This window comes from Sebastes umbrosus, chromosome 9 (assembly GCF_015220745.1).
Source record: "Sebastes umbrosus isolate fSebUmb1 chromosome 9, fSebUmb1.pri, whole genome shotgun sequence".
NCBI classification, from domain to species: Eukaryota; Metazoa; Chordata; class Actinopteri; order Perciformes; family Sebastidae; genus Sebastes; species Sebastes umbrosus.
Window position 1 is genome coordinate 32,725,193 of NC_051277.1, and position 20,123 is coordinate 32,745,315.

Here is a 20,123-nt window from a genome sequence, read left to right on the forward strand (position 1 = left end):
CGACGCTACCGGTTCTAGGTCAGCTTGTAAAGGCTTGGGGTGAAGGTGGCTCGCGGTCTTTATACTATGACAGTTTTCCTAAAATTAGATTTTAAAAATCGCAATATACCGCCTCGCTTACAGTATCGCAATTAGGGATGCACCGATAACGCTTTTTTTTCAGACCAAGTACAAGTACTTACATTTGAGTACTCTCCGATACCGAGTACTGATACGAGTACTTCTCTGTGCCAAAAGACCCTCGTTAACAGCCAGCTAGAGGGTGTGAGCACCACACGGCAGGCTGGGGAGTCCCGCATACGAGGCGGTGCGACGCTACCGGTTCTAGGTCAGCTTGTAAAGGCTTGGGGTGAAGGTGGCTCGCGGCCGCAGCTTTACAGCGCTCCCCGCCCAGACCTCGCCACACCGTGGACAAAGCTCGCTGTGCCCTCTCTCCCCGCCGGGGACGGCTCCCTGCTCCCGGTGCGACTGTTGACCGGAGCGGACTGTCCTCAGTGCACCCCAACGGCGTCGTGCTGCCAGATCGGGGCTCAGCCCACGTATGTGGGTTGCGTATGTTGGCAACCCACGTCTTGAAACACGGACCAAGGAGTCTAACGCTTGCGCGAGTCAGAGGGTGCAAGCAAAACCTTGTGGCGCAATGAAGGTGAGGCCCAGCGGGGTCGGGCGCACCACTGTAAAGTGGTATCGGTGCCGTTGTATCTGAGACGTTTTGAGAGTACGAGTACGAGTACATGAGCACAGTATCGGACCCACCGACACCGATTGCGATTAGGGATGCACCGATACCAGCATCGGTATCGGTGCATCCCTAATCGCAGTATATCTCAATATATAGAATGGTAACCCCTGTATCGTGATACAGTGAGATCCCATGTTTTATTCAGAGCTGTCTTCAAGTGCAAATACAGGCAATCCAACTGTACCCTTTCTTAGCCATGTTACAAAATAACAAGCGGGTGTGTGTGTACCCGACTTGAGTTAACTTAAAACTTGCGGATAACATAAGGGTTATGAATGTCAGCCACTCACATTAGACACAGAATGGCATCCACAAATCTTTCCTTTCACCTTTTAAATCACTTTTTTCACCTCATAAATCTCCAGGAGGACAGGACGCAGCTTTACTGGGCCCATTTTACTGGCATTAGATTGTCAAGTCAGGCCTAATTTATTTGTAAGGCATGTTTGTTACTTTCAGTAAGTCCTGCCCAGGGCAGCAGGGGACACGTTTAGAAAACCACAAGAGAGAATTTGTCACAAGGGTTAATTTCACAGCAATGGAATAATGAGCAAATGTGGTTGTTCACACTTTAACTCATTTACTATACAGCAGAGGTTTGGACTCGAGTCACATGACTTGGACTTGAGTCAGACTCGAGTCACAAATCTGGTGACCTTAGACTCTACTTGACAAATTAAAAAAAGCCTTGACTCGACTTGGACTTCAACACCAGTGACTTGTGACTTCAGTTGGACTTGAGCCTTTTGACTTGAAAATGATTGATACCTTACCCCAAGCATAGAGATGAAAAAGTATGTTATGTGCCAAGAATCAATTCATTTCCCTTCATTTCCTGAATCAACTTAAAGCTATTCATTCCCAGCAAGTAGATACATCATTTCCCAGATCCACTTTGTTTGAACCAATCTGTCAGCTTCCAAAAAGTTGCAGGAGAAAAACTATGAAGAACTAACATTACGTTACTGAGTGTCATTTGGAAAAAATTATACCAAAAATAATTTTGCCTGCCTACAGAAACTATGTAGTGGTCAACAAACATCGAATTGCATTATGTAAAATGTGCAGGTTGAAAAATCAAATGTTTTTGTTAAAGATAATTTTTCACATTTTTATTGCCTTTATTTGTGCAGCTGGAGAATGACAGGAAAGGGACGAGAGAGAGGGAATGAGAACGTATACTGCTAAGAAGTGAAAGTCAATTATACATTCCATTGAAACGCCAGCGCCCAGAAGACGAGCTAAGCCTCCGCCATTGTGGACTGTAATCGAGTCGAATACCATAATGACGGCATTAAACGTCCGCCTACAACGTGCCGTACAAAAGAAAAACAAAGTTATTTCTATTCTATTGTCATATATTTAATGTCTCTAACGAAAAACCCAGGGTGCTGCCAAGGATTCAGCTTACATGGGGCGCACATTCTATCAAGTGAGCTAAAAGGTTACCCCAAATGGTATTACATTTGGGGAAGAGCAAATTATGACTCGTGTAGGACTCAAAACTCAAAGTTTAAGACTTGGAACTTTAGTGCAAAGACTTGAGATTCACTTATGACTTGCAAAACAATGACTTGCTCTCACCTTTGCTGTACAGGATATGAATGAAGGTAAAGACTAGTTCAACATTTTGAGAAATACACAATTACTTTATTGAAAGACAGTTAGATGAGAAAACCAGTGCCACTCTCATGTCTAAATGATAAATATGAAGCTACAGCAAGCAGCCTGTTAGCTTAGCTTAGCATAAGGACTGGAAACAGGGGCCTCTTTAAAACTTATAACACATAAACCCTCCTAAAATCACAATGTGCCATTTTTACACTTTAAAGTCTGTGTAAAGCAAAACTAAAGATGAATTCTTGGTTTGTTACACAACAGAAAAATGTGTTACTAACCACCCAGCCAAATTTGAATGATTAAACAAATCACCAAGTATAAATCATCAAAATCATGTAAAAATCATCAGTATTGTCTGCTCTGAGATGCTGGGGGGTGTGTCACTGAAGACGCTGAAACCTCTCTTAATACATCCATGGCTGAAACCACGCCCACTATAGGGGAAGGTGCAGCCTGTCAGGATTCCCTCAGTAGCGACGAGTGAACAGGGAAGAGCCCAGCGCCAGCGAGTCCTTCTGATGGAGGCTCAGCCCGTGGACGGTGTGAGGCCGGTAACGGCCCCTGTCGCGCGGTGCCCCGGGGTTTCAACTTGGCGGGTTAGGAACGGCCGCTCGGTGTGGGTGGATCTCCTCTCCCCTCTCCCCGGCGCTGGCAGGCGCATTATGTCCGGGGCGGTCAGTCGGCTTGGAGAGGCTCGGGGCGAGGGTGGCTTTACTGCGCCCCCCTACCAGACCTCGCTGCCGGGGCCGCGGACAAAGTGCTTGCTTTTGTGGTCCTGGTTGTCTCAAAGACATTCGTGGCCCTGGTACTCCATACTGACTATTCATTTTTTAGTTAATTTAGTTAACAGAAAAATAATAAATCTACATAGGACATGGGATGGATTACAATCATGAAAATACAATACAAAACAAAAACCAGTAATGGGCCTTGAACCCTGAATCATGTCAACATGACTCACATGCTCTACCAACTGAGCTAACCAACATAACTTTTGACCATATTCTGGGTTTGTATTTTGGCTTTCAAAAACCATATTTGTGAAGATGGGTGGGGTTGTGTTAAGGATGGCTCCAGTTTGTCATCGAGCCATGATTTCAGCCCCGCCTAAAACATCCTGAACACAAAACTGGGCAAAAACAGTTTAACGGTCTAACTCCACAATCCAGTACTACAACGTTCAGAGTCTGTTTTCAGTCATTATTTTCCAACATTTAAAATGTGTTTAGAAACAAAACTCTGAATTTCCTTTACACGGTCTTTAATAATAGTATGTTTTTGCAGAGTTCAATACTGCACAATTCCAACAATACTGAAAACAAGTGGCTCTGCCACCTCTTAGTGATAGCAGGGCTCTCAGCGAGCAGCCCCTTTGTTTGCTAATGGAGTGAACAAACCGTTTAATATTTCTGCCATCCTTACAGTCTGACATGTAATACCTTTTTTTGTGTGGAAGCAATAATCCTATTATCAGGACTTATCTCTCAATTACACGGTAAGACTTTATTTCCTACTGGTAGTGGTAAGCCGAGGTACAGGATGGTGTTGCTGAAAAGAGATTAGACTGCCAATAACGTCGACATGCGTCCCATAAATGATCCCGATAAACACATAGTGCTGTTAACGCTGCTTTGTTGGCCTGCAAAGTGTGCACGTCTCATGAGAATGAAATAGCCCGAGGCTGTGAAATGCAAACACATCTCTAATAAGATCAAGATGAACCATAAATACCATCCCTGCACAATCTAATCTGTAGCACTATATTAACTCTGTTGTTCAGCATTTCAACATCTTTGCTCATTTTTCTGTTTCTTGCAGCCATTTTCTTGCCTGCTTAATAAAGTCCTGTGCCACATAAATGTCCTCCTCCTTCCCCTTGACAGATATTCACATTAGCAGCTGTCTTAAGGGCTGAGATGTTCCATTAACAGCTTTTATCTTCAGGGGGATCTAGGGGGAATCATAATTGTAAGAATTTCACCTCAAAGACAAACTTCTGGCAGTAGAAAACTTGGTGAAAACAGAAACGGTTAAAACCAAACTTTCATCCTGTGTTCGTCCTATATTATATTTACATTTCTTGTCCACACTTTTACAATCTAATAGTCTTTGTCAATGAGATCCACCATGAAGGCTGTACATGGCAGGCACGGACATGGAAATAAATGGCTAATTTCTAAGATTGCAAAAGTGCAACATTTTGGATAATATGCTTATTCGCTTTCTTGCTGGATTTGGATGACAAGATTGATACTCTCACATGTCTGTACATTAAGTATAAGACTACAGCCAGTAGCTGGTTAAATTAACTCAGCATAAAAACTGCATGGAGACATGGTGAAACAGCTAGGCTGGCTTTGTCGGCTGACTTCCTAAAGTCTTGTCGTCACCATGAGTTGACTTCAGGAAATTGTTTCAACTGGCACACATTTATTTATTATTTTTTACCCATATCAGCAGTTATAACCCAATAATAATCTTCAACTGTGCAATACTCTGGTTTATTCTGGCATTAAAGGTCCCATATTGTAAAAAGTGAGATTTTCATGTCTTTTATATTATAAAGCAGGTTTAAGTGCTTTATAAATACTGTTAAACTATCAAAACACTCACTATACGGAGAAATACACACAGCCCGTATTTAGAAATTGTGTGTTTGAAACCATCCGTTAGGATTTCTGTCCATTTGTGATGTCACAAATCTACAATATATAGACCATTACACGGTTTTAAATGTAAACATTCTAAATGTGTCCCAGTTTATTTCCTGTTGCAGTGTATGTTAATGACATCAGCTGACAGGAAGTAAAGATGGACCCAAACTGTTGCCTAGCATCGCAATTATGTTGCAATTCCATTGAAATGCACTAAAATGGAGCGTTTCAGACAGAGGGTAAATACAGGTATATTCAGGCAGACAGTATGAGGAAAATAAAGTTGTTTTTTTAACATTACAGCATGTAAACATGTTCTATTAGAAACACAAAATATAAGTATGAACCTGAAAATGAGCACGATATGGGGCCTTTAATATTGTGTTTATTTATACTGTAGTGTACACTTATACTAGTCTTGCATTTTTACACACTTAATCATAGATCCCATTTTTTTGCCAGAGGGAGGGATGTTTTTCCCAAAGCTTGCCGCTGTATTTCTACCCTCTACATTAAAGAAGGGTGTTTCATTCAGCTGTGAGTGTGACTACAAACGAAGTTCCCCTCTGCCACGGAGTGGGAGGCTGTAGGGGCTGGATTGGAATGGGGCCGTTGTCACCTTTGAATCGAGCTAAACTAGCTGTTAACGTTTAGCGTAGCTAAGCTAACCGGCTGGCTGCAGCCACTGCTTTGTTGCCTAATATTTAGTATACAGTCATGAACGTTGTAATGATCCTCTCATCTAACTGTTGGCAATAGAGATGTTAATAATGAACCGTTTAACCCTTAACCGACATTTAGCATTTTAACCGATTCACGCTATCGGTTAAAACGGTTAAAATAAATGTTAATAATTCATTAAAAAGCTGAGAAAAACTCATCACTTGAAGGGAAAAAGCTGGTCCACCTTAAGAGCCCACCTTAAGAGGCGGAGCCAGAGTTACAGATACAGGAAGTCGGCTCCCGTCTGTAGCTCGCTTGAACGGAGGAGTTGTAGCCTCGTAGCATTTATTCACCTACAAATAAACTGTACACACACTGTCTGCTACACCTACGTTCACAGCTAGAACACCACCGACAACACAGTCGGTCAGAAACTCGCTGAAGTTACGCCGCGCTGACAGAGTGTATGTGTGTGACTACAGCGGGCACGGAGCCACCGGCAACGCTAGCAGCTGCTAACGTAGCACAAACACACACACTGTTTGTAGGATAATCAATATCGTTAATCCGGACAGACAGAGTATCGTTACGCAGACACACAGCTGACAACCTCCTAAACTAAACTAAATGTGCGTTGGAGACTTTTACTGGGAAAGTGTCTGCATGTCTGCGACACTACACGCAGCATCGTAGCTGCTAAGTTAACGCTCCCGGACGGTGAACTGGGTTCTCCGTTGTCTGTTGTCCTCAGACACTGCAGCTGGTACACCGCTGCATCCGAGGCACAAATCTTGTTGGTTAATAATCGGTTAAAGAGGGTCGGTTATCGGTTAAGAAAATGTTTCTAAATTAGCATCCCTACTTGGCAAGAAAGCAAAAAAGTGTATTTGGTTTTGCCAAAATGTGAACTGGTTCCTCAACATATTGTGGATCCAGTGGTTGGAGTGGTCGGAGTGTTGGGTTTCCATTTATACAAATTACACTATTTGATCAATTGTCTGCTGGCGAATCACACAGAGGAAGTTAAAATCAGGGAGGAGTGCTGAAGATATATCTGTTGGCAAGGAAAATGATGAAGTGATTTCAAACATCTTTGATTCCCAAAGTTGACTGAAGTTGTTCTTGGAAGAAGCCAATTAAAGGAAAGTTCCAACCTCAGATTGCTCAGAAAATACACTGGAACTGCTGTGAGATGTTTGGGGATGCAGTTTTACTTTTTGGTGTCCCTTGTCTTTCATTCTGCCCCATCTGCTTCTGCTTTAATTAGTGGTTTCATATATTTTCCAGAATGTCCCAAACAAAGGCAATGAACATCTTGTAATTAAGTGTGGGAGGAATATAATAAGGCTAAGGCTAGATTGAATATGTTAGATATTCATTTTTAGTGACTGGATGTTCTCTTTTTCTTCTAATAATCTCAAATATATTCAGAGTTTGATATTACTTCTTTCCCTCGCAGGTTATTGACAGAAAAAAATGACTATTCCCGGAATATCAAGTCTCCTTACTGATCATATGTACTTACTTTAGGTGCAAAGACCGTTTTGTCATTAAATACAACAAAATGTGCAGCACTTGCATTAATGCGGCAGTAGGCAGTATATTTATGGCATCATTGGGCAAAAATTCCATATTAATCTTTCAGGTAATTAAAGTGTTCTGAGAGAAAACTAGACTTCTGCTCCTCCTCATGGCTCTGTTTTCAGACTTTAGAACATCTAACCCGGGAGACGGGAGACTTTGACCAATCACAGGTCATTTCAGAGAAAGAGCGTTCCTATTGGCTGTTCATTCAACGGAGGCAGCTGTCAATCACTCGTAAACTCTGATCAAACGGTCAAACTAGGCAGCGCTGATCAAATATGATTTAATATTCTGTCACTGTAATGCCTAGTTCTCGCGTAAAATAATACTGTTTAGCTGTAAAATGAGAGAGTTAGCTCCGGCTGGTGGGCGTTGCTTGGCATTTCATAAACTGATCTCATGGCTGCCGGGTCACAAACTTTCTCATTTTACAGCTAAACAGTACACTACAAGATGATTCTGAAAACATTTTATGCGAGAAATAGGCAGTAACAGAATATTAATTCATATTTGATCAACACTGCCTAGTTTGATCAGAATTTGATTGACTGCTGCCCAGAGACAGCAAGGCTCCAGCTCGACCCTGATTGGTTGTTTTCCTCCGGTCTGTGAAATCCTGCAGATGCCGTTAGGAGCACCGGAGAACACAGAGGCACATGATTTTTTTCAGATGACCTGTCTCATGCACTACTGTCAGGACATAGAGACCGTTTTATTAAAATATATTTTTGTTATCATATTTGCTCCAACCTGCCTACCCCAGCTTTAAAGTATAGCAGAGGAACAGTGTGCAGCTCTTGCATTAAATACTCTTGTGTCTTTTACTTCAGGGCCATTTTACTAACTGAAGCATTTAAATGTATTCCACATATGAACACACACCCACGCACACAATTTGCATCCGTAAGAGGTGCACAGCATGCGTTAAATGCTTCTGACACAGCTTTTGCATCGCGGTCTAATTGAATCGTCATGTTTATGGTGAGATATGCATAATACATCTGTCTTTACGTGGATGCTGTTTTACCGTTTAGTGTTGGGCTTCTGGTTCGTGGTTTGGACAGGCGCAGGGGGGAGAACACGGTGACAAAGGCTGATACAACGGTGAATAAGAGACGGGACGCAGCGGAGGACAAAAACAACAAGAGGAAGCTGTTTTAGTTCTCCTTTTTTTCAGTTCATCTCAGTTCAATGCGCGGCACTGGCATGAATGTATAGAACAATATCATCAAAGGCACAAGATGAAAGAATTTTTTAACATAAAATCCCTTTCAGCTCTCGGGATGCGTGAGTGTGTTTGTGCCGGTGCCCGTGCGAGGGCGGATCTGAATTGCTTTGAATTAAGATATGTCATCACATATCAGTATTGATAGTGCATGTGGAGGTTTACCACATGATTCATGATCCACATGCATCATTTGTAGTCATACTTAGATACACAAAATAAATTGTAGTACTTACAAGTGGAGGTGAGATAAAGTCATTGTTTTGCTTGTCGCAAGTAATGCCGGGTACAAACTACACACTACACAAGAATCAAGATGAATTTGGGCACGATCAACCCCGCCCCGCCCCTATTTGGATATTTTTGAAAACTGACATTTTCCCCCTCCGTTCTACCATACTAGAACGCAAAAACGATAAAGGCTACGTCAACGATACATCAAATACCAGAGAAGAGAAGAGCACGCATAGTGAACATATTTTCCTTTGGCAGTATTGACAAATCAAACAACATCGTTCTGACACACAGCCCAAGGCGCTATAGGCCAAAATGTGACTCGTGTGGATGGATGATAAGGTAGCATCAATGTAGCAACAATGGGCAAATCGAGGGGATGATGTTTCCCTAAACGCTCTGTTTTACAGTACATGTCCACACAGATACACAGCTACTGGAGTGTGAAAAATCACCTTAGAAGGCCTTTTCAAAATTCTCCATATTAGTGACCTAAAAGTGTGTTTGCGTGTGCAGACGAGAGGCCAAAAAAGTAGAGGAAAATATCCGCTTACAAAAATATCTGTGTACGCATAGACAGGGCCTGAATCACTGGAGGAGAAAACAAGACGCTATAGGCTGGAGATGGATTGATGAGGAGGAGAGAAACTGAGCGATGGATGGATGGATAAAAGGCTTTCAAGGCCTGTAGTTCAATGCTCAGTGGTCTTGGTTAGGTCAATGACTTAAAAAAAAAATCCCTGTGTCCCCTGTATGACACACGCACACACACACACACACACAGCACTGATGGGATAAGTGGTTTAGATCCACTTAGATGAGAGGTTATAGTTAGGGGACAATGGGTGAGTCCTGTGTGCGTGGGTGTGTGGGAGACAGGAAAAAAGAGAGATCAATGTGGTCTTTTGTGTCTGGAGGTGAACTTGGGAGAATACACTCAGCAAGGCCTACACACACACACACACACACAAACAATTGCTATCACCTTGAGCACATTTTAGGACTTCAAATCCAAAATGATGTTGAAAACACATTGCGTCATACACATCATAACAAACTTCAAAGTTGGTTATTTTTATTTAATTAGATGATTAGGCTCAAGGCTCACACTGTCACATGTAACATCATAACAGCAGGATGTAGTGTGTTATCTCTATCCGCCAACATTGCACCAATAAAAAATAACAGCTCACATGTTCTCAACACAGTCCACAGAGCCTCCCTGTCTCGTAACTTATTGCTTCAGCTCACTTCCTGCACACCTGATCTAATTAAGATCTGCATCTTAATTGTATAAGATGTGCAAACACAAGGCAGGAGTAAAGCTTCCTGAACAAGTTTAGGACTGGGTTAAGAAACACTGTTTATGTATTATTTATTATCCCAAAACTCCGGTGTCTCCTCTGTTCCCTCCGGCCGCGGTCGGGAGGCTGAGGCAGGAAAAGCCAACACTAGGATCAGCATTGATTCATGGAGAGACCTTCGTCTGGTCAGCTAACATTACTGCCAAGCAGCTGAAATATAGAGTGATATTGTGCTTTTAGCTGACGTGTGTCTCCTCACTGTTTTGAGCGATGCTCGTTCATGTCTATGTAGAGCGAGCACAAGCGCGAGCAACAGGACGCTGACTTTAGTTGACTTAACGGCCACAGGTGTCGCTGTTAACAAGACATTTCTGATTCTTACAAACAGTCCCTTTAAGTAGCATTAAACTGTAAACAGTACTTTGACATATTGTCACCTCATAAGGTTATTATGGCAAACAGCAAACAGTTGCTTATTTACACATCCAGCAGACATGTAGCATCATTATCATTTATTTGAAGTCCTGTCTCTGGGTACCTGATGAATGTAAGTCCAATATTCATGTGTATTGTATTATTATTGTATTATTGTATTATGTGTCCATGTGTATTTCATACCATACTGTTTGTTAATTAGTACTACATATTACTAATGCCTGCACATGTTTTCTATTTTATTTTCTGTATTTCAGTAACCACTATATTCACACACATCTTCACACAAGGACTTTATAAACCATCTACAATAAATGAGTGGCATCTCAATGAGAGTGTGTGTAACCTGGATTAAGGGACCCATCATCATCTACCTGTTCTTACCGGACAACCTGTGGAGATTGCAAATAACATTAATAGAACCATCATCTAAGGGTTCATTCATTCAGCATCACTAAGGTCACAAGTTTGGTATCCGGTAAACCAACACCTATCTTACAATAGTCTTTGTCATGATGGACAAACTCTGACATTTTAAACCTCAACTGGGATGAAGACTGATCCTTCAAAACAAGCCTTGGTCACATGCAATAAAATGAATACACTATTGACTATTGGCTCAACATTGTCTAAAGATGTACCATGTTTCATTTCTTATGAAATGATGTTTTTGTTTGTGTGTGTTAGAGGTCATTTCTTCTGGACGCCAATTCCTTCAATGTTGTCAAACACTGAGCTGTCAGAGGGGCTATAATTTCACCAAAATACCCACAACAGTGCCAAATGATCCACCCTATACTCTCACCGTGAAAACAGCTCTTGCTCTCTTTCCAACAGAGCTCCACTTTTGGACAAATGGAGGAATGACTCATGTCACTGTTGTCGTTAACACTTGGGTGAATAAATAAAAGCTTAAAATGCTGCTAATGTCAGTAGAACATGAAACAAACACTTTTTTTCCAATGTGGTGTTTCTCATCTCTTCAGGAACTCAACATACTGCATGAAAGTGTCCATGTCGATGACCGTGGAGGAGAGGGATGAGGGGAGATGCTTCAGCAGCAAAATCCGACATCTGGAGAAAGCTGAGATAACCCATAGCAAAATGATCATCTGTCCTGATATAGAAGACTATCTGGCCCCTTACAAGCAGCCACAGATGACCTGGTATAAGGTACGACACACACAGAACAGTTTAGAGGAACCATATCTGAGTATTCTGTACACTGTTGTAACCCCTCAGTCTGTGTCTCTTGTCAGGAGTGTGAACGGGTCGAATGGAGAAGCTCCATCTCCGTTAACACGACGCACATCTGGATTCCTGAGGTGCAGGAGGGTGACGGGGGGAATTACACCTGTGAGTTACAGTATGGATCCAGACTGGTGCGGCGGACAACACAACTCAAAGTTACAGGTAGGACACGATGCATGGAGGGATGGATGGATGGATGGATGGATGGATGGATAGTCCAACAAAGAAAAAATGATATCACATGTAAGCTAGCCCTATACCATAACTACCCTAGATGAATCAGGACTAGCTCCTCAACCATAAGACTTAAATGCATATAAATATATGGTATCATTTGAATGGTAAGATGCTAAGGAATATGAATACGTTGTAAGTAAACTAAACTATATCACAATGGAGATTACAAAGGAGAAACCTAGTATATCACCTAGTATGAAATGGGCCTGGGTGAAATATTTTGACAAGAACATAGATTTGTGTCAGTGTGAGCAGAGTGTGACTGTAAAATGTGAAGTTTGACAGCTCTGTTTCACCCGCTGTGTCTGTAATACAAGGTGTGTTTAAGGTGTGTTGGAAAGCTTGGAATTTGAAGTTTCCAATGATACCAAGCATGATATTGTAGAATTATGAGGAAATCATGGCGGATCTTTTGATCACAACTTGTTCTCATATTTATGAAGTTTATTTCTGTATAACTTTTTTGTTAAAATACTTTGTAATGAGACAACGTTTGGACAACATAATGTTGGTTTACAGATTCTGAAAGCTGGAGACCTCAGTTTTTCAACACAGTATGGCATGCACATGTTCTATCAATAAATCATTTTCCATTGCGACTTTTTTGTAACTACACAACAGGGTACGACCCGTTTTGACATGCTACCGGGTCCTTCGGGCTTTCAAGTATTCTGATTTGAGAAATATTATGAAAAAACATGGATAAGAGAATTTTTATTTTATGTATACATTTAAGAAATCAAAATGTGTTTTGGCATATGATGCCAACATGAGGAGAACACGTATCCTTAATAGCCAGAAATAATATATGGTGTCTATTTGCTTTGGATTGGTGGATGGATACATCAAAGATGAGATGGGATAGGGAATGATACGATGGGATTGGATGAGTTGGGACAGGACAGGATACTATACAATAGAGTGAGAAAGCATTGAATGGGCATGATGAACACGACAGGAGAGGGTAGGGTTGGATAGAAAAGGACTGATGATGATAAAATCAGAGCAAAACCTCTAGTTACCAACCATGAGCTAGAACCAGCCACGGGACCCTCACCAGAGGACCTCAGGCTGCAGTCCTGCTCAGAAAGGGTCAGCAATTCACAGATGTATTTTGGGGCTAGGCCTAATGTAGCCTTAAAAGTAATGAAATCGATTCTGAAAGCCAGTGAAGGAAAGCTAACATAAGGGTGATGTGATGGGCGGCTGTGTCTCAGAGGGTAGAGCAGGTTGTCCACCAATCTGAAGGTCGGTGGTTCGATCCCCGGCTGCTCCGGGTCACATGTCGATGTGTCCTTGAGCAAGACACTTAACCTCAAATTGCTCCTGAAGGCATAGCCATCGGTGTGTGAATGAGTATTTAGATTAGATCCTGATGGGCAAAGTTGACATCTTAGCAGCCTCTGCCATCAGTGTATGAATGTGTGTGTGAATGGGTGAATACTGACATGTAGTGTAAAGAGCTTTGAGTGGTCAGAAGACTAGAAAAGCGATATATAGATGCAAGTCCATTTACCATGTGGTCATGCGTGCTTGAATTTGTTAAGATCCTTGCTTCTGCATTTTAGAGCAACTGCAATCAAGAGCGAGAACACTGACGTAAACGTGAATAAATGGAGTTAAGGTAGTCCGAAAGGCACACAATAAAAGCATGGATAACTTTCTTCAGGTCAGGAGATAGAAAGGTCAAACAAGATCTCATTTTGGAGTGGTGATTTAAGTGGGGAAAGCGGGACTGTACAACTTTTTGTAGGTTAACCTACCCTGGTCCAACCCTGGTCCAAGGTATGAAAGTGGTAGTAGTGTCTCACACACACTCACACTTTTTGCACTCCCCACTTGTGTAATGAATCCTGTGCCTTGTTCAGGATTAGTCATCTTACCGTGGACTGGGGAGATAGGTGGTGATGTCCGTCTGGGTTGGACCGCTCAGTGCCGGAGACAGGTGGAACGGGCACCGCGGCATTTATCTTGACGTAAAAACAATCAATAGTTCTCTTCATTTTGAATTACCGGTATGTTTTATGGTTGTGATGTCACTCCAAGAGTACAGTTTGACACATACATACACACAAAGACACATTTTTGGTTGTATATGTGACCAAAATGGTTGCTCTCTGGAGCTCTCTTTATTATATATTAATTCAATCATTCTCATTTTTACAGATTTGATTAACTATATGTGCATTACACCATTCCACTCAGAGTGGTTTTGGGTAAACTGACAAATCAGAGAAAGAGAGTGGACTTAAACCATGGCAGGAATATGTACTGTGCCTGCTTTTAATATATACAATGGATCTCTCAGTGACTCCAGAGCATCCATTATTTTGACAGATGCCTAGACTCAGCAATACATCATTCATCATTACTACAGCACTTTTAAAGTTTCCTTTTTGTACCTAAAACAACCGAGTGCATTTACATTTACATTCATGGCACCATTTTGTGTATTTGTATTTGTTTTATTCCCAGATTAAATTTACATTGTTTCAAGCTCCAGTGGCTTTTGACTTAACTTTGACTCGACAGTACCATCTGCACTTTGCTGTTAGGAGTTTAAGCTGCCCTCCATCTGCACTTCTGTACTATCAGTATGTGTGTGTGTGTGTGTGTGTGTGTGTGTGTGTGTGTGTGTGCAGTCTCTTTGATTGTGTGCACATGCCTGCTTGTGTTTTGTTGTTGTGCCTTGTGGAATATGCATGTTGGTGTCTGTGAGCAATAACAACATAGTGTGCTTATTTTCTGTGACGCACACACACTGTAATATGCACAGTGCCTTTGCTAAACACATTCAGACACGGTTTGGCAGTGCTCGCCCTCACATTCACACACACACACACGCACACGCACACATAAACAGTGATTTTGTAGTCTGACATAATGTGATGAGCCATGACAAGCAGCACAGAGTGAAAGTGGATACGCCTTGAACAGTATCCTTTTAGAGTCGTCTGTCTCGCATTAAGTGCTCCATATCTCTTACATTTTGTGTCCCAGAACCAAAGTCAGGGTCTTTTTCATCTTCCACTTTGTGCCGGTTCAGATGTACAGCATTCTTTTGTTGAGTAGAGTCGATATAGAGTCAAACAGACATTGCTTCATTTGTCATGGAATTATTCAGAACCAATTTTCCTCAGTTCCCTTCATCCACTCTCCTGTGGAGAAAAAATGGAAATCCCATTTTAATAATAGTTAATAATAAAAAAAAGCTTCTGTTGGCTCCCATGTTGAGTTGTCACACTGGAACATCTCTTCGATTGTACTTACAGCAGTGCTGAACCCTGACAGGGATACATGTTCATATTTTTAAGCACTGGCACCGCGGGCCACCAAGCCCCAAAATTTGGTGGCCTAAGCACATTTTTGGTGGCCCAAATGTAAACTTATGTAAAAACCATACAGAAAAAGCTATTTATCGCAACTTAACACAGCTTTCCTTAACTTGTTCTCTTACACTGTTTTAGTGCACACACTACAAAAGATACAGTCTATGTTTTTACATAAAAATACAATTCAAATGATTAGGAAATAAATTATTATATTTTTATTTAAATATTTGATTTGATTTGATTGGCATTAGTAGTTAAATTATGTATTCTAAGCTGCTTAGAGCTAGTGTTAGGAAGTTAAACAGGGCATAATTCCACCTCTAATATCTATTTTATATTGCTTTAAACTGAATTCATTCAAGTTTTTCAGCAAAAACAAAATTTTACAAGATTACATTTGAACACATCGTGATAACATTATAATTTACCTTTTCTCAATACAATTTTTTACTTAATAGAGCTTGAATGCCTCATAATGGAACCTCCATTAGCTGTTTGCTCCGTTATTTAGCCAAGCAGGAGTGTGCTGCCAACTAGAAAGCAAATGCCCTCGATTCAACCTCACGAATCAGCCGTTCCTCATCCATTGCAGCGCTTTCAATGCAGCTAGTTAAGACACTCCGATAGAAAACAATGCAATCAGACTGATTTTGCCGCTGACGCTCGCTCACGTCGTATTCACATGGACACCGTACTCTCATTGAGACACACAGTCTCATTCTCAAGAGAGACCTGATAAAACCTAGTGGTCACTGGGGGCCAATTACAGGGGATATTTGGTGGCCATTGTGGCCACGGGCCATGGTTAATGTTGAACCCTGACTGTGATCAGATATGATTGGTTTCCTAATACTGAAGGATCAAATTTCTCTTTTGAGAAAATGGATCTTTCTGTTGCTTGTTCACATTGACCATAGCTGACAATGCTGTTCATATATATGAACAATAATAACTGGACAAATGTAATTACAACTCAGCCAAAAGATCCCATTCTGGCAATAAAAGCCAGTGAATAAGATGTTAAGGGAAACTGCCGTCGTTCAATGCTCTTAAAGTCCTCTTTCTCTGAGGATTCTAATTTTATCAGCAGAAGTAGCCAAAACAATCTATAAACAAAATATAGTATAGCATATAGGGATGTTAATAATTAACCGTTAACCATTAACCAGCATTAGGAATTTTAACCGGTTAAGCGGTTAAAAGAAATATTAAAAATTAATCAAAAAGCTGAGCAAAACTCAGAGGAGCGGCTTGTCACTTAAAGGAGATTAGCCGGTCCATTTTAAGAGCCCAGCTTAAGAGAGTCTGAGCCAGCGTTGCAAGATACAGGAACTTGGCTCGGGTCTTGAGGGGTTGTAACATTTATTCACTGACAAACTGTACAAACACTGCGCTGCTACGTCCACAGCTATAACGCCATCAACAACCCCACACTCACCGCCGCCCCACACACAGTCTGTCAGACATTCGCTAACGTTGCACCACGCTGACACACCGTATGTGTGTGACAACGGGGAGCACGAAGCCACCGGCAATGCTACATCTCCGAACTTAGCACAAACCAAACACACACAGTCTGTCCGACACTCACTATCGTTACGCCGGGCAGACAGAGTAAAGCCGAGGCCAGACCAGCCGCATCACCAGCGTGTGACGGCTGCGTTACCTGTTGTTTTTTATTTCGGCGTCCGTGTTAACAGGTTAGAGCAGCCACACAGCCTGCGTGAGACACGCGTCTCGGCTGCGTGTCAGCTACGCAGCTATTTTTGACGCGAGCTGCGCGTTTCACAGCAAAAACAGACAGTGAAAGTGATCTGTTGACTGTATATTGACATATCTGCAATGTTACTACCGTTTCGATCTCTATATCTGTAGAAAATGTTACGGAGAAAAAAGTAAAGTAAAGTAAAGATTTATGTTTAAATCAACACTTCCTGCTTGCATTTCAAAATAAAAGCCCTCAAGCATTTTTTTCTGTGGACAGAATTCTTTCATTTGTTAACACAAAGCTTTTATTCTGAAATATGTGTGGGACAGTGTTGTAGAACATGCAGTGACTTGCAGAGCCCCATGAATGAATATAGTACGGAGTTTTACTTGTCGATTATCACTATTATTTACAAATTACGACACGTTTCCTAACCTTTCTCTGTCTAAAATAAATATAAATGACATTTATAATTAAATGAAATGGCCATTATGAAAGGCAAACTCTATGTAGAAAGAAAGGGCTGGCAGCAGCAGCTGCAGCAACAGAAACGCAGCAGAAACGCAGCTGGTCTGAACACCCGACGCGTGAATCACGCAGCCACCACGTGACGCAGCCATGCAGCCGCCACGCGATGTTCATGTGGGCGGTCTGTCCGGGGCGTAACATTACAGGCAGACGGAGTAATGTTACTCCGGGCAGACAGAGTAATGTTACTCTGGGCAGACGGAGTAATGTTACTCCGGGCAGACAGAGTAATGTTACTCTGGGCAGACGGAGTAATGTTACTCCGGGCAGACAGAGTAATGTTACTCTGGGCAGACAGAGTAATGTTACTCCGGGCAGACAGAGTAATGTTACTCTGGGCAGACAGAGTAATGTTACTCCGGGCAGACAGAGTAATGTTACTCTGGGCAGACAGAGTAATGTTACTCCGGGCAGACAGAGTAATGTTACTCCGGGCAGACAGAGTAATGTTACTCCGGGCAGACAGAGTAATGTTACTCCGGGCAGACACACAGCTGACAACTGGGACTTAGACTTATCGGGAAAGTGGCTGCATGTGTCCCCGACAATACACGCAGCATCGTGGCTGCTACAGTAACTCTCCCGGACGTTGAATTACACATCAAATAGCACAGATGCCAAGGTGATACAAATCAACAAATTCCAGGTACCTGAAGTCAGGAAAGGAATCATGTTGAAGGGGATAAAAATAGACAAGGGAAAACTGATTTCTAAAGACAGGATGTGGGTGCATCTCATGCTCCAAAGGGGAAAAAAACTATGCAAATCTGTTCAAAGAGATGTATTATGTCATCGGTCTTAATTTACATTTTACGCAGTAAATTATCAGATTTCCAAATTTTGACCTGGGATGTTTTATCATCATAAGGTACACAACAACCAATATAATGACACCATACTGACATACTCTCCATCAGATTGATTACTCTAACTATACACTATTAAGTTTCATTATGTCCATGTGTTGTTTTTGGGGTCATTATCCGATAAGTTACAGAAATGAACAGGGAGGCATACTAACATATGGGGACAGACTGACTCAGTGACCAATATAAGCATGAATAAACCAAGATGTGTGTGTGTGTCAGCCTGATGCTGCACACGCTAACTGCTGTGAGGCCAATTTATCTCGTCCTGTTTAGGGAGCCAGAATATCTCTCCGACTCTTATTACTTTCCTTCCCCGTTCAGCCTCTCTATCTCCGTTCCTCTCTATATCTATCCACATTTAGATCTTTGACTCTCTCTGTCTGCCTCTTTTCTCTCCATTTCCACAAACATACACACAGAGCTCAGGGCCAATTCCCTGGCCATTCCAGGCCAATGCTTATGACCCACGGCAAGATTTGTGTGTGTCTGCGTGCATGCATGTATATATACATGTGTGTGCATCTTTGTGTAATATTTACTATGCCATGGTGCTTCAGCATTGTAGCAGCAACATTTGCTGTAGTAAAGAATCCATCTACCTCACATGGTAGAAACAGGGATTTCTTTAACTTCAGCTCAGTGCTTGTGACAGCACGCTTCCACTCTAAATGATTCCCGGTGAAACCAGCCCTTAAGACATCTGTCAGTGTGTGCCAGGCCTTGGCTAAACATCTTTGTCCTTGATCCTGTAGTTAGGTCTGTCTCGCTTGGCAGCAGGTTTTATCGCCGTGCTTTCAACATTAAATGGAGATTAAAGTAAAGACACAGGCAGAGCCTGCAGATCAGCTGCTGGCTACGATGTTGATTCCAGAAAAATACACTTAGCTGAAAAGAAGTGCTGGAAATAGACCCAAAGTTGGCTGAGAGATTGAGGAAAAAAACCTGCAACGGGGAGGATATGTTCTAAATGTCACACTCTCAATGTGCTTCATTCAAAGCTTCTTACTGTTAGTTTTTTAAACATTTGCAGCTTTTAATTAACCGCTGCACCCGAGGGAAGTGTTCACTTGGTAAAGCTGCGGTAATCACTTGTGTTTACAATGCTGTTCACACTGTCAATGCTTAGCCCTGGGATGTTCTGGGGTCTAGACTGACTGTGCAACATCCAGGCTCGCTGTGCTCCGTTGCTTGTCCCGGGCTACTGAAGGCTTAAACACTTGAATTCAGTTGCTGAAAATAAAGTAGAATTAGACATATCGGAGAGGTAGCTTTCTTGCTATAACACACATTTAGATACTGAGAACAGTTGGAGGAATGAAGACAGACAGCAGTCCAGAAACATGACCAGATGACAAAGGAGTATGTCTTCGAGCACTGTTGGAGAATGTGCTGCAGCTCAAGTAGCTCCAGCAGTTGTGTGTCAATAAAAATGTCGTGTGTGTTGATATATAGAAAGTGTTAATTAGGGCTGTCAATCGCTGCAAATGTTTAATTGAATGATTGTCCATAATTAATTGTGATTAATTGCAAATTAATCTCACATTTTTTGGTCTGTTCAATATGTATCTTAAAGGGAGAGTATTGATAGCATGTGACCTGTGCCACAGTGTCAGAATTTGAAAACCCCTGCTCGAGCTTAAGCGTGCGCTCTGCAGATGTATCGTATTTCCCCTGATATAAGATGACCCTAATCATAATCAGATGACCCCCGCCCCCTCTGTTTTCTTTGGTTCAAAT

General features: G+C 41.8%; 1 protein-coding gene and 1 long non-coding RNA gene across 2 annotated transcripts in view; both read left to right on the forward strand.

Annotated features, from left to right (window-relative positions):
• LOC119494103 overlaps positions 1–4,054 on the forward strand; it is a 15,209-nt gene extending 11,155 nt beyond the window's left edge. Inside the window, exon 3 of the long non-coding RNA XR_005208122.1 lies at positions 4,043–4,054. This is a non-coding gene — a long non-coding RNA (uncharacterized LOC119494103). The remainder of the gene's footprint in view (positions 1–4,042) is intronic.
• The window catches only part of il1rapl2 (interleukin 1 receptor accessory protein-like 2), a 248,458-nt gene that overhangs the window by 45,717 nt on the left and 182,618 nt on the right, over positions 1–20,123 (forward strand). The window contains 2 exon segments of the mRNA XM_037781185.1: positions 11,448–11,634; positions 11,721–11,874. Of these exon segments, the coding sequence (XP_037637113.1) occupies positions 11,448–11,634; positions 11,721–11,874 (341 nt within the window).